The sequence below is a fragment of the Nematolebias whitei genome, chromosome 3 (assembly GCF_014905685.2).
Source record: "Nematolebias whitei isolate Nwh7 chromosome 3, NemWhi1, whole genome shotgun sequence".
NCBI classification, from domain to species: domain Eukaryota; kingdom Metazoa; phylum Chordata; class Actinopteri; order Cyprinodontiformes; family Rivulidae; genus Nematolebias; species Nematolebias whitei.
Window position 1 is genome coordinate 31,064,753 of NC_056500.1, and position 15,648 is coordinate 31,080,400.

Here is a 15,648-nt window from a genome sequence, read left to right on the forward strand (position 1 = left end):
GATAGATAGATAGATAGATAGATAGATAGATAGATAGATAGATAGATTGATTCTCAGGTTTTTTTTTTTTTATATCTTGAGTGGTTCCTTGTGTATGTTCCTTTGTACTGAAACTCTGGCACAATTTCCTGTGGGATCAATAAAGTTCTATTTCATCTTATCTTATTAACCTTTTCGGCTGTTTGCCTTCAACTCCCACACTCCATGAAGATGCACCCCATATGTCTCATGTCACACATAAAACACATCTCCACAAGTCCCCTGAACCCTCTGACCAATCTTCCTCCACCCCCCACCCTCCCAGTTGATCGACAACCAACCTGCATTCACCGTCAGGCACCTACTGGGCGTACAATGCAGAGGTCACAGCTTCCAATATTTGGTGAACTGGGAGGGTTACGATCCTGAAGAACGCTCTTGGATCCCTAGGTCATTCATCTTGGATCCTGATATCATAACCACTTTTTATAGATATTGTGGGGGAAAAAAACAATTTGATCGCCAAGAGGAAATTCTTGAGAGGCAGGTACTACTGTGGCATTCCTAGGTTTCCAGCCATAATCACTTTCTCCACAGCTGCTGATCATTGCAATCATTCACCATTCCACACCTGCACCTGGTTTGGAAGACTGCTTTACTGAATATTTAAACTCCTGCCATCCATCTATCCAACGCTAGAACATTATGATAACTTATGGTAACTTAAGTGACAACCGGAAAACTTAATCCTTGTGAAAATTTGACTAACGTGATTATCCTGTGTACTTTAAGTCCTGCTCCTTTGTGTTGTCTGAGATCTCCTCACTCCTTGTGACCTCGTCTTGTCATCATCCTGTTCCTGCAATTGCCGAGCATCAACCTAGATCAAAACTACTGAGCACCTTCAACCTGTTCCTCTATCCAACAATACTCACCCCTTCTGGATCACGCTTCACCCTCTGGTAACCTAGGACCTCATTTCTCCCTCCCCTCCACACGACCTGTAATACAAACCAGAAGTAAGAAACTATAATCTACAAACCAACATTTTTCAGTCAGGTCATCTGGACAGTTTCTTTTTTTGTGCTGAAACATTTCGCCTTTGATCCGGAAGGTTTCATCAGTCAAACTGTTGGGGGAAGAATCAGTTTTGTTGTGTGTTTCCTTGACTGATGAAGCCTTCCGGATCGAAGGTGAAATGTTTCAGCACAAAAAAGAAACTGTCCAGATGACCTGACTGAAAAATGTTGGATTGCATACCTGGATTATTGAGCATGGACTTTGTTATAATCTACAAATAATTTCCATTTTTCAAATAATTCAGAAATCTGCCCATACTCACCTTGTCCTCTTTTTTTCTTCAAGCCCAGAACATTTCCTGCACTTTTTAAAATAAATCACTTGCCTTTTTTACTCCAGTGTCTGTTTCTTATCAGTCTGCTGACTTGGGGTCAAATATACTTAACATCATGTTACTAAAAATATGCATCTAAGAATGTCCTGAGCTGATAGCAAGTTTCAGATTGTAGTACTCAAGACATACTGTATTTCATTGATTGGTGTCAGAATAGCTTGTCTCTTCTTTCAGGCTATTAACATTTGTGATTTTACGTAATACAATAATCGTCGTGATGTACAGGCCTGGAAATTAACGATACCTACTTGTCAACTGTGGTTTCATTGCCATCCAGAAATAGCATTTGCAAACAGACCTGACTGACACCAAACATTCTACATGAAGGCTATAGTTAAATAAAACTACTGAGATATTGATCATTCCAGAAATTAGAAAATGATTCGGTCATACGCAACCCAGTCACTTATCTATTTTCCTTTCCTTTCACTTCTTGTCTATCCTGCTGCAGTCAATCACATGACACAGCACTAATGTTAGATGTAAACACTAAAGCTCTGGCCTAAACTGTAGTTGACCTGAAGAGACAGAACAAGAATAAAATTAATACCGTTGTGGACAATCTTTGAGGCAACAGAGACAACCAGCTTTTTTTGCAAAATGAAGAGTTCTTGTCTCATGTATGCTGGTGGCAGGCATGCAAGGTGGCAGCCAAATGCTAGTTTTATTGTTTTACTCTTTCAAGTTTTATATTGCATGTACTCTCATCTTGCTCTAAACAATATCTTGTTGTTTTCTAATAATAAATGTATCAGTCTGTCAGTCAGTAAGAGTAGGCCCTTACATTTGTTTCAGTTTCTTTATTTGTCACAGAAACTAAAACTCCTTCCCTTGTTCATGGAAAACCACACAAGTCTATGTTGTTCAAGTAAACAATTTTCTTACTCTTTATTTTCTAAACAGTCATCCATCAATGTCTTGTTACAAACAAACAGTAAAACAAAGGCCATGAGACTCAGAAACCATTGAAGTGCATTATCTGAAGTAAGTTATAGCTTTGTACTTTTGCAGATTCAGGCTGAGCATCTACTCTTAGCCAAACAATACATGCATGCCTGAGTTTAAATTCTACCGTAAAATTAAAGTTTTTAAGTATAAAGTGCAAACACTTTAGAGCTAGTGCAATATTTACCTAATACAGCTCTGATGATAAGACGCTCAGGTATTATTTGTGGAAAAAAATGTTGAAGAGTTGTTGACCAAATGTCTAACTCAGGCAGTCAAGCTCAAAACTTGCAAGGCATCGCAGATTTTTCTAGAGAATCAGGCAGATTTTGTTGTTGTTGTTGTTGTTGTTGTTGTTGTTGTTGTTGTTGTTTGTTTTAACAGGCTTGGAAGCTCAGAACTAACAGCTGGTCCAAGATATCAGTCACACACATGTAAATAGGAACATTCTTTGCAAGTTCCTTGTTTTGTCATTTGCCTGATTGATTATTAAGCTGTGGTTTTATCTTGCTATGTTCCAAATGACAGATCAGTGCTGACACACTCCTTAAGATGATTGAAGAACTGAAGACTAAAGGAAAATCAGCCTAATAAACATGTCAGCCTCTACTTTCACACAGCCTTGCTCTTTCCCTTTGGCAAATTAGCAGATAAATACATCTAATCTGTGGGTGCTTGGATTTAAAAGTAATGAATTGAAGCTGGCTACAAGGCAACAGATGCAGAATAATCTAAAACTGTCTCCTTCCGAGCTGTCAGTCTTTATGCTTTAAAGACTATTTGTGGTATTTGCAGGGAGACTGTTGCTGCTCTGCCACTTTGGCAAACTTTTCTTCAGGTCTTTTGTCATTTTAGAAGCAACTTTTGTTCCATCTGCGCTTTTGCGGAAACAGTAGACCCCGTAGAGGCGGAACTTTTTATCGGGGAAGCCCAAGTGTCGAACCCCTGGCTGGGATCCCCCACAACGAGAGCGAGGGTTGACTATTGGGTATCGAATACTGCCGTCCTCCAGCCAGCCGGCCTCACAGCGATCCAGGAGTTGAAACTTCCAGGCTGCGTACAGCTGACCCACTTTGGCCACCAATGAACCATCTCGAATGCATGCCTTTAACGCCTCTGCAAAGTTCACTTTCTTGTAACGTTTCAGGAAATACACTTTACCTAAAGAGAAAACAGGAATGATGTATTAGAATAGAAAATAGGCAAAGGAAAATAGGGTTACTGTAATGAAGAGTAAGAGTAATCTAAATAAACCATTATTACTAATTATTTGAGTTTCAAGAGCAGAGATTGCGTTTTTCTTGCTTCTGTTCCCGAATTTGTTCAGAAAATAAAGTCAGTCTAAAAACCACCAGGGTAAAGTTATTTTAGTTATTAAACCAACTTCTAATAACTCTCACAAAGATGTAATTTTTGCTTTTATTTTATCAGTGCTGACTGTTTTTGCCTGTCAACAAAATAAGCACTGATAGCATGACAGGTTTGAATTGTTATCTCACAGTGCCATGAATTGCAGACAGTCATGTAATTGCCACTGGACAGATTTGAATGAAATACTGTATATGGAAATCAAGTCAACCACCTTGGCCTTGCACTCTCTTTAATTATTGATTTTCTGTTTCTTTACATGACTGGTTATTATTACAGAGGCAGAATATTGTCTCATATCCCCCTAGGGGACATTGAATAAAATGCATTCCAGCTGGAATGAAGCATTTGTTTTGACCACTGCTGAAACACCAAAGTCCATGCTCAATAATCCAGGTATTAAATCCAACAATGCTCAGTTAGATAATCTGGACATTTCCTTTTTTTTGTGCTGAGACGTTTCACCCTCCATGCAGAAGGCTTCATCAGTCTGAGGAAACACCAAACAACACTGCTGAAACCTGTAGCCCACATCAGACTGTCCTCAAATTAACACATGGGAAGCAGAGAGCAGCCACAGAAGGTTTCTGTCAAACCATGGCTGTCCTGTTTGTGATTCAGTTGAAGACCCCTGTGATATCTCTGAGCTGTGTGGTTATATTGTAGGGTTTTTTTAAGGCAAGATTTCTCCTGGAAAATTCATGTCTCACAATTTTAAAGTCAAGTCTGTCAAGATTGAAAAATAATTTTACTGACATAAAAATGCTTATTTAATATGTTGAGCAACTTTGAAATTCAATAACTTTCAAACTCTTGCACAATAATTTGATATAGTTGTTTGAGGACAAGAATCACAGAAAAACTGAAAGTTTAACACAGTTCATTTAAATTTGCTGCACTTTTCTTGAAGTTGAAGGACAGCTGCAGCCTCCCTGGTCCCCACACCATCTACAGTCCCCCAGTCTCTACACCTACTGCAGATCTCCTAGTGTCTACACTCACTGCAGATCCCCTGGTCTCTTTGCATGATACAGATCCCATGGTCTCATCACCTGCTGCAAAATCTCTGGTTCCTTCACCGGCTGCTATGGCCTCCTCAGTGGTCTCTTCCCTAGTGGCATTGTGTTCTTATCTTCTGCTGACCCCTGGGGTCTCCAATGATGGATGGTTTCCTGGCCACCTGCCAGAGCTCCTACCTGGTGATGGACAGTATCCTGGCTGCCCGCCAGAGCTCCTGCCTGGTTATGGATGGGCTCAGCCACCCACCGGAACCCCTGCCCCATGCCGGATGGTCTCCTGGTAGTCCACCTGAATTCTTGGTGTTTGTTTTTTCCTTATGTCTATTTCCCAGGCTCTTCCTGTCAGTTTTTGGTTCTCTCCCTCGTTATCCCCTGTGCCCGCTGTCCTGCTGGTTCCCCCTTTCTCCCACCCTAATTAGGGTTGAGGGACTTTGGACGTCAAATGATGCCCTGGGGGCAGGGGTGGGGTACTGTGAGGATCTGTGTCCCCTGGTGTGTGTGTCTCCCTCGTGTGTTTGTCCCTGCTCCTCAGTTACTTCTCCCTCATGTAATTAGTCCTTACCTTCATCACCTGTTGTCCCTTCCCAGGTGTTGTCATCAACGTCCCTATTTAAGTTTGCGTCTCTGTGTTCATCATTGTCCAAGCATGAACCTGTCTACTGCCATGTTTTCTGATTTCCTCCGTGACTCCCGAGGTTATGTAAGTTTGCTGCCCTGTCACTTTTTGTTTTGTTGTTATTAATAGACCAGTTATTTTTGTAAGTCCTTCAAGTCTCAGTGGTATGCTTGCATTTGGGTTCAACTCTTAAAATCAACCCAACGCAACAGCCAGTGGATTAAAACACAACATGTGAAGGGTGTCATAACTGTACTCTTTGGGGTCTTTTTAAAGATGATTTCTTCTCCTTGAAGTATTATTTATCTTTCAATTCCACTGTCTGACCCTCTTCCACTTCATCCTTTGGTTGATACTCAATCTGATCTCTCAGAAATTCTCACTAAAATATTTTCTGTCAGTCAAATGTCTTTTTATCCTGGAAAACAGTCTTAATGTCTGCCACAATTAACACTGTTGAAACTGGTGCACACATTGACAAACTCAATAAATGGAAGCTCAGACTCTTTTGAAGACACTACCCCAACCCCATAAATGTAACACACCATGTTTTAGGATTTAGAAATCCCAAAAGCTATGTTTAATTTAGAGATACATTAAGGAATACAAAATTGGATTTGTGGGTCTCGTCATCTAAAATTGTAAAATATTCTAGTAATAAAAAAATGAAAATCTATTTATTTTTAATCAAGTGATAGTTGGGACTTTTGTTAATCCATCTTCTTATCACATCCAGTCTGCCCCAAAGATTTTGATGCAATTAAAAAAAAAAACAGTCTCTGATTTTCCCAAATTTGTTTGGGCTTATGACCCCAAAGTTTCTGTGTGCAGACTCCCTTTGAGAACACAATGTAAATTCAAGCTCTGGGAGATGAAAGCAAACACTTTGCACCAAGAGGACACTAAGATCTTTGCAGGACTGAGTCTTAATAGTCTGATTTAAATCCAGTGGCCTTAGGCTGCCAGGATCACAGACATCAGAGAACAGAGATCAGTTCTGCCATCATCCAGCACCCCAATACATTCTGTGAGAATAATATTTTCTCTTTTGGTCACCAAGAGCCACTGACATGTAAAGTTAGTTCAGTTATTTACATTTAAAATGTATGATACCAGTGATGTCAGTAGCGCGTTACAAAATAACGCGCTACTGACATTGGACCACTTTTTTCAATAACTAGTAATCTAACGTGTTGCTATTTCAAAATCCAGTAATCAGATTAAAGTTACTTATCCAAATTACTGTTACTATTTTTGTCATTTTCTTTAGTACTGTACTGTAGTACTGAGAAAGTTCTGTCTAGCTTCAAAAGCACCACATCAAATCTGAAGAAACGGAGTCGCAGCACGAACAGTCAAACATGGAGAAAGCCCCACCAGGTGGTTCGAAACAGAGAGCTGTGACAGAGAGGGAGAGAAATCTGAAGACTGTGTTGAATGATATCAACTTTGTGTCAACTACAGCAGATATTTGGACTTCTAATGCCAGTAACAGAAGCTATGTGGGAGTAACAAGGTGACTGTCCTTATGGGGCTTTACTACCCACACTTGAAGTTCTGATGCAGAAGACCTGGCTGTGAAAGATTTGTTCTCCAGGATGACTGCAGGCCTTCCAGATGTTAAAGTGAAGGTATGTTCCATCTGTAAACTGGTTAATTTTTCTTACATCACACTATTTTTGTACATTGCACAGTATATTAATTATCATCGAAAACATTTTTTTAAAACAAATACAAATGTCAATAAGAATCCTAAAACAAAATTAAATCCATAATATTGATCCCACATTAGGCATGGTTTGAAACTAATTCAATGACAGAACACTGTAATTAGTAGGCCTCATAGACATATCAAAACATATCAATTATATTTTTCAGGCTATCCAGACTCGTTTGCCAGTGTGCTGGACGACAAAGACGCCCTTCTCGCAGCTGTCAGTTGTCCTAAATCCAAACTCCGATGGCTGAGAGACGCAGGTAGGGAGCGAGTAAAAAAACTGTGATTTTGATTTTGAAAGACGGTCTTTATTATATTTTTATTTTTAAAATAATTATGTTTAACAAAGTGAACATGTATTTTTTTTCCTGAAATAGTTTTTAAGTTCAACTTTATGTCAAGAGATACATTGATGATGTTACCATTAAAATGCACTTTCAATAAAGTCAGTATTGGCAAAGCTCAAAGTAATTTTTATGCTGAGGTGGCGGAGGGTCGTTGTCAGCAGCTGCTTAAAGTAACGTAATCTAACTTAGTTACTTTTCAAATCAAGTAATCAGTAACTTAACTAAGTTACTTTTCCCAAAGACTAATCAGTAACTTAACGAAGTTACTTTTTCACTGTAACTATGCCATCACTGTATGATACTGTATTAGCTATGTGCACCAGTTTGCAAATCTCTGATTCTCACCATTCATCTTGGAAGTAAAGCAGAAAGCATCATAGCGCTCGTCCTCCTTGTGCCTGTATCCGTAATTCCGAACACCAGCAGGGTTGTCCTTACGGCCACACTCGTCCCTGGGATGGGAGATGGGGTACTGGACCGAGCCGTCCTCCAGCCATCCAGCGTTACACCAGTCTAATCCATCCAGCCAAGCCTGTTGAAAAGCACAATGTAGGTTAAAGATTAAAGTCGTTAAAAGGGTAAGAACTTCTTTTTTTGACTATCACTTTATTAACTGCTTCCAGGTCCTTGTACCAAAAATATAAAGCTACAGTGAAATGTATAATTTGTTCAGTTACTTGTATTATTTTACACGTATTACTACAGTTAAATGACTTCTGCAAGTACAAGACAGAGATTAAAGAGCACCCTACAATTACATTGGAAAGTGTTCTCTTGAAAACTTTCTTAAAACTACCATGAACATGGCAGATTATTCTTGTCAGGCCCAAAATGAGCTCACTTTGTGGAGCTGAGAATGAGAAGCCAGGATGGCATCCTGATGTTTGCAGGCGTCTTCAGCCTGGTGGTAGTTAAGCTTATAGCGCCCCTCCCGGGGATAGTAGGGGAAGACCACTCCTGCAGGGGAGACATAATGGTTGAGTCTTCAGAGTTGAGTCTTCAGAGACATCTGACATCATATTAGAGGACGAGACATTAGATGTTAGTTTCAGCATAATGGTTTAAGGTGAAACTGATTCCTGACCTTCTAAGTCCAGATTGACAAATCCTGTATCATCCTCCATGTCATTGGTAACTTCGCACTCGTAGCGCCCGTAGTCCTCCAGAGTGACATTTTGGATGATCACAGAGGCATCGCCTGGTCCTGCCTGCTCCAAAAACACCCGGCCTCGGTAGGAACCAAACACACGCTCCTGCCTGGGGTGGGGGGGGATTGTAAAGACATGATGTCTTTTAATAAAAACTAATTATTGACTAGAGAAAACTCTGCAAGGCATGCCTTAATTCAGTGGTTCATGCGCACATTTGCCAAGTGAAAACAAACAGAAAATGTGTGAAAAATATGGTGAAAATTTGCCAAAAATATCTTTATTGTCCAATGCCGAAGGTGAAAAGGTAATAATGTTTTGCATGTGTTTGTGTGTGCATGACTGTTCATCTGTGGTGTTAGAAAAACATCTAATAAGTCACTGAACATATTTGAATGAAAATCAAAAAAGCAAGCATTAAATGTACATCATAGCTTTTGAAGTTAATCCAGTTTTAGATGGCACAGACAGCTGTTCGTAGAAAACACAATAATAGCTACAGCTCGGCCACATTTACAGATGTCTAGCTAAAATTTGGTGTGGAAGTAACTTAGATTATTTCCCAGCACACACTTTGGCAGTAAATATTGGTGTCAATCGTGTGCATCAAGATGTTGATCTAAAGTTTAATAGTAGCTCAGAGTAATTAACAACCAATATGCAAAGTGTTAATACAGTTCTGAGATCTCACTATGTTGCAAGACTTATATTATTTTAGTTAGCTATGACTCGATAAAGAATACAACTTTTTAAAAGATTTGTTAAACTAGTGTGTTAAGAAACAAGTGCAGATGCAGAATTTACTTTCCGAGTGCAACAAAGACATCCTCAAACTGCAGGGAATCTGTCACTTTGGTCCATTTGATGCGGATGCGAGCAGGATCTGTGTTCTCTGGCTCATGGAGGAATCTGCAGGGCAGAGTGATGGAGCCACCTCGGTGCGTCACCACCTTACCAGGAGCTGTCTGCACAATCACAGCTCCGGATTCATCCTCTAAGAGAGGGATAGCGAGAAGATAATATTTAAATAGTTTAACTATTTGCATTCTTCAAACCAAAAACGTTTTTGTTTATCATACTAATCATGTTACTTTTATGGCTCTACCTTTTTACTAACACCCATAACCAAATTTTCCACCACTCTAAAGTACAACCTAAGGTCCTACAGAGCATATTTCACCTAAACAACTCAAAAGTAACTGTTAACCCAAATAAACAATTAGCAGGGCCTAATTTGTAATTTTGGTAGACATTTGCTTAAGAATGTAATAAAAATTAAAACCTACATTAAAAAACACTTTGCACATTAAGATAAACCCGCCAAAACAAAGTTGCATAAACACGTTCCTTAAATCATTTTAGAGATGCTCAAATCTACATAATACTGCTTTTTTCAATAATTAAAAATTTTAAAAGACCCATGTTGTTACTCCAAATGTATCCTTTTCTGCCACTTTTTCTTTGTCACATTCTAGAAAATTAATAACAACACAAAGATTAAAACTAAATCTTGGACTTGAGTCTTTAAGAAATGAGGCACAACTAACTCCTAAAATTGTGATTTATTAATTGTAACAAGCAGCTGCAAGAGGTTTTTGCAACAGTCAGAGCAGGTAATGGCTCCTACAATTATCTGTCAGGCAGCAGTTATTCTCCTCGCTACCAACTGCTCTCAGAGCAGACAAAATGTGTGTTTGTTAGGTTTATAAGCATAAGCAACAAAAAGGAATAGAAGAAATGGCAGAATATGGAAAAATCCTTGGTTTGTGTTTTGTTTACTAAAAATTCTGGTGTTAAAGGGTTTCCAGGAGATTTGCACTTAGATTTATGAAATGTAAATTTTCATAAATATCATAGTTTGTTATTTGTAATATAAGCAAAACAGGAATTAAGTTAACTGTAATTACAGATAAAACTAGATCTTAATAAGAATCATGATTTGAAATTGCTTTTTTGAACACCATGACTTTAAAAAGTTTGAATAACTGCTCTGTATTTTTCTTTTTTATTTCCTTATTTTATCGGTAGTTCCTGTAAGCCTTGGGTGGTTTGGCTGAGTGTTAAAGGTCAAGACGAGGAAGAGAAATCCCTGCAGAATGTTTATATGCATTATTCTCACATTTTGGGTCAAATCAGTAAAATACCTCATTGGCTTGTAAGTACTGAACAAATAACAGAGTACAGAAATCTTTACCGAGAACATGCACCACTTTTCTTCTTCCTTTCTCTGTTTCTCCGGGCAGGGAAGACACCGAGGTAAGAATAAAAACCACAGTGAAGATGTTCACAAAGATTGGAGGCTGAAGTTGTTTTGCAAACTGCAGGAAAGAAAAAAATAGACATGAGCTATGTAGACTTGCTTAAAATAGCCGGGAATCAAGATTATTAGATTTATCAGCACACCCTGAAGCTTGCTATGAACCAAAATCTGTCATAACTGGTCCAACAAAAATAACAAATGTCATATCTGCTGAACTGTCGCTCATGCTGCAGTGCAGAAAGATCTGACTCTGCTTAAAAAGCTGACTATGGCCCATAATAAGAGATGACAAAAAAACACGATTACAAATAAACTTAGTAGACGTGCAGAATATGGGAGTGTGCTTTACATGTTTTGGATTTGCTGTACTAAGCATGCACAGAAAGACTTAATAAAAAATAGTAAACAATATGCAAGCCTGAATAACAAAATGCTTCAATTTATCCTCCATATTTAGCCTTAAGACACACAAACAGAACAAGAACCAGTTTTGTGGTGCAGAAAAATGAGGAAGTCAGAATCCATTATAACAATAAAATGTAAACAAAGTTGTGTTTGCACAAAAAATTCCACATCACTGATTATATTATTTTATTTACCAAGTGCTTTTAAATCAGTTAGACATTAATCTGTGTTCAAAACTGAGATAATCTTATATAAATACTATATATTTTTAATTTTAATAAGGGTTTAGGCTCATCAGCATTGCAGCAGAACTCCTTGGACGTTCCATGTGCTCATCCTGTTAAAGTGCTGATCTGGTTTGGATGCAGAGGCACTCTGCACTCTGCAGGTTTAATTTTTAAATAGAATGAAGTGATCCAAACAAGAAGAAACATGTCAGTTTGGTGCATTGAGACACTTTGCTGAGGTTTGAATGGTCAGCGTTTTACCTGTGAGTAATCCTCTCCTGTGATGATGACGCTCTGCTGCAGCACATAAAGACTTACTGGGCCCCAGTGAGGCAAAGTTACTAAAGCAGCAATTTATGTGCACACTGTAAACAGCCCTGCTGCATCGTTCATCGCAAGGTTAGTCCTGTGGTCGTCCCTGCAGCTGTACAGTCATGAAGCACAGAAAACTGCAAAGCTCAGTCTCAGTTACTGAACACACAAGGTAATTGAACTCACCATGGCTGTCACGCAGATTTGCAGCAGATGTTCCTCTGTGAAACATTTAAGTCCTCATTCAGGATAAATGTTGCTTTGCAGCAGCAGAAGTCGCTCCTCTCCCTCCATCCATTGCTGCTCTCACACAAACTGCAGGGGAAACACCAGTTTGTGGGTCTCACAGTGATTCAGTGACGCAGCACATATTCGACTGTGTACTCTGAGTGTGTGCGTGTGCATGTGTGTGTGTGTATGTTTCAAGCACATCAAAGTATATTGCAAATTAAAAATAACTTGATGTTATTTTTAAACAAAGAAGAAAAAAGCAATGGCTACAATTTTTTTTTTCCATTCTGAGCAGTTTTATAACCCAAAAAAAAAAAAGTATAATGAGAAGTTTTTGTATTGTTTGTTTCGTACAATTTCAGAGTAACACCAAAAGAAAAATTCAAACATGTTGGCCCATTGTAAAACATTAGTGAGATGTCAGTTGTTAATTAGCGTATAGTTGAGTTAAAATCACAACCAGGACAGACCCAGTCATATTGAGTTTTTAAACAGCTCAAACTTTGTTTCCACTGTGATCCATGGGCCTCGCTAAACAGCTGCTTTCTTAGACTGAGAATAATTAATATTTGCCAAGTAGTATTTACCATGATGTATTATAATTGTGTTTTTACATCTGTAGTTTATTATTTGTAATTATCTGTGTGCTGCTGCCATTGGCCAGGTCTTGAAAGAGGGATTTTTAATCTCGGTGAGCCTGGCTAAATAAAGATTTAATAAAATAATAATAATACAAAGTAGGGAAAAGCCATTAAAAAGAAGCAGTTAACATGTTTTTCATTGAAAAAGTGAAAGTTTTGTTATGCAATGTAAAAAAATAAAATAAAAAAAGACTTGCATTTCAGAACAAAGACAAATTACAGCCTGCAAAGATCTTCAGGGGGGATTACTAGACTGTGATGGGGTGGAGTGCTGTGTGTGCTATCATGCAGCCACACATGCACAGAAATAATCACTCCTATAAGTCGTGAAGAAACCCTGTAGTTAGTGGGGTAAAATCCATTACTTATGATCGCCCACCATCAAAAGGCATACAGTATGGGCTCTCACAAATTTTGCCACATCTTCATTTGAAACTTTGTCATTAAAAGTTGGAACCAAGCTGCTCTGTCTGTTAGCAAAATATCATGAATCAGTGGACAAATTTCAGCGAAACTCTCAGAAAGAAAAAAAAAAATCACTGGATGTGTCTACAATATTTGACGTCAACCTGAAAAACGGACACCCCAGCTGATCAACTTTGGAAAACAGAAAATGGTTATAACCCAGTTAGTTTTTCTAAACTGGACCAAACTTTGGTGTGGTAGTAGCTGATAGTCAGAGTCAGAGATTCTTTATTGTCATTTGCACCTCATGTGGTACATGTGGTGGAACGAAATTATGTACACAGGGTCCCAGTTACATCCAACAATGAAATGTATAAGAAAAACAGTAATAACATCTAAGATATGAACTAAGAAAAACATCATCTAAATATACACTAAGCACTAATAACATAAAAACATTGAACATCAGCACAAACATGAACATGAGTCTGTGTGAGCAGATGTGCACGCATGAACACATCAACATTGAAACAGATCAACAACAACATGAAACAGATCAGCAGCAACATGAAACAGATCAGCAGCAACATGAAACAGATCAGCAGCAACATGATGTGATTTTTCACAGTGATTATTCTAGTTAGAGATTCATGAGTCTAACAGCCTCAGGGTAGAAGCTGTTCCTCAGTCTAGTGGTTCTACATTTAATGCTCCTTAACCTCCTTCCTGAGGGGAGTGGGGCAAAAAGTGTGTGCTGGGTGAGTGGGGTCCTTCATGATGCAGGTGGCCCTCTTCCTGCATCTGGAGGTGTAGATGTCTGTGATGGTGGGGAGGCTGACTCCTACAGACTTCTGTGCAGCCTTCACCACTCTCTGCAAAGCTTTTCTTTCTGCAGCTGTGCAGCCTCCATGCCACACGTTGATGCTGGAGCACAGGATGCTCTCCACTGCACACCTGTAGAAGGAGGTGAGGACTGAGCTTCCCAGACCAGCTCGTCTCAGCCGCCTGAGGAAGTAGTCTCTTATGAGCTTTCTTGATCAGGCTGGTGGTGTTGTTGCTCCAGCTGAGGTTGTCATTCAGGTGTACACCCAAGTACTTGTAGTGATCCCCAACGCAAATGCCCACTCCAAACAAAAACACCTTGTGATTCACATTCAGCTGTTTAATGTCTCAGACAGATCAGTTTGAGTGCAAGTTCTTACAAGAAGTGAAAGATTCTAATAGAGTTTATAAGCTGTAATATTAACTAAGCTGCAATGGGCTTTAAATGTCTATGCGTTTCTCCTTCACATTATCATGTGCAGCCTGCATGTATTCACATCTGACAACAAGTGTGAAAGGTTTTTGCTCTTTCTCAACTTGTGGAAGAAACACCAGCATTACAGAAAGTCTGACACAAAAGCTTCTCTTCAGCACTGTAGGAGCATGATGTACCACTACTGCTGCTATGCTCCACCACAGTAGGAGGCAACTCTTGAGATGATTGCTGCTGGCAATGAGATGAGACAGGAAGCCCAGCATGAGGCAGCTGTACAGGTAAAAGTTTCAAAGCCTGAAACTGCTCTGATGGCTGGCTACACTGTTACAGGATGTGCAGACCGAATTTGTGCTTACTACAGTGCCTTGCCGAGCAGCAAACGGGACCTGTCAGCTGATCTTCAGCTATCAGTCGTATTCACAAGACATCTCTCCCGTGGAGGACAAGAGCTGTAGGAACATGAGAGACGTAACAGAAATTGTAAAGAAACAGTACACCATGATGATGTGAGACGTTCAATGTTAGATTACTTGAACTGGGTCTGAGCCAGTCCAAACTTTATCATATTAGTGTATGCAACTTTTAGCAGCTCAGAAAGGCAGCAGATACAAAGAGTCTGCTTATGCATGAGCTAGCCTCACAACTAGAAACGCATTTGGACCATAACTATAACTAGTTAATAACATTATTAACCACGTAGACTGTGTTGACAAGCTAACAATGACCTGTCTGAGCAGATTCACGTTCAAAATTTTGTTCCAAGATTTTAATGTCTTAAACCAAATCCAATGTTACAATATTCCAATATTTAATCAAATATTCAAATTTTTGTTGCATTACATGCAAACGCTTTGTCAGTAATTTTGCATCGCACTGCTATTTGGACAGAAATAACACAGAACACACCCTGTCGATCCCTCAGGTCATGTGATCACTGCTCCTGAGTGTGCCGAAGACAAAGCGTCAGCTCAGAGGAGACCGTGCTTTCGCTGTGGCAGCTCCTAAAATGTAGAATGACCTTCCCCTGGACAGCAGACAGGCCTCTTCCCTGTCTGTTTGAAAATACCTTCTAAAAACCCATCTCTTCTCCTTGGCCTTTGACGCCATCTGAAATGTTGACTTTTAATCATTTTAAGTGCTTTTTATTATCTAACTGTATAATTGTTTAATTATGTGTATAGCACTTTAGTCCTGTGGGTGTTTAAACTGCTCTATAAATAAACCTGGTATGGTATGGTATGGTATGGTATGGTATGGTATGGTATGGTATGGTATGGTATGGTATGGTATGGTATGGCATGGTAGTATGGTATGGTGGTATGGTATGGTATGGTTTGGTATGGTGGTATGGTATGG

The 15,648-nt window shown here is 39.2% G+C and overlaps 1 protein-coding gene across 1 annotated transcript; it reads right to left on the minus strand.

Moving 5' to 3' along the window:
- Positions 1-3,011: 3,011 nt before the first annotated feature.
- On the minus strand, positions 3,012-11,989 carry hapln4 (hyaluronan and proteoglycan link protein 4). The gene is made up of 8 exons (XM_037674285.1): positions 11,944-11,989; positions 11,707-11,786; positions 10,748-10,871; positions 9,358-9,547; positions 8,490-8,662; positions 8,247-8,362; positions 7,751-7,937; positions 3,012-3,499 (listed from the first exon to the last, which is right to left on the minus strand). Exons 1-8 carry the CDS (start codon positions 11,987-11,989, stop codon positions 3,108-3,110), a joined length of 1,308 nt encoding a protein of 435 aa, XP_037530213.1. The 3' UTR covers positions 3,012-3,107.
- Between the last annotated feature and the right edge of the window lie 3,659 nt (positions 11,990-15,648).

Coding starts and splice junctions, on each gene's coding strand:
- hapln4 (XM_037674285.1), bottom strand. CDS start 11,989: ATGTTTCACAGAGGAACATCTGCTGCAAATCTGCGTGACAGCCATG. Junction 10,872..11,706: donor CAGGAGAGGATTACTCACAG/GTAAAACGCTGA, acceptor TCTTTCCTGCAG/TTTGCAAAACAACTTCAGCC. Junction 8,363..8,489: donor TGTCAATCTGGACTTAGAAG/GTCAGGAATCAG, acceptor TCTCCCCTGCAG/GAGTGGTCTTCCCCTACTAT.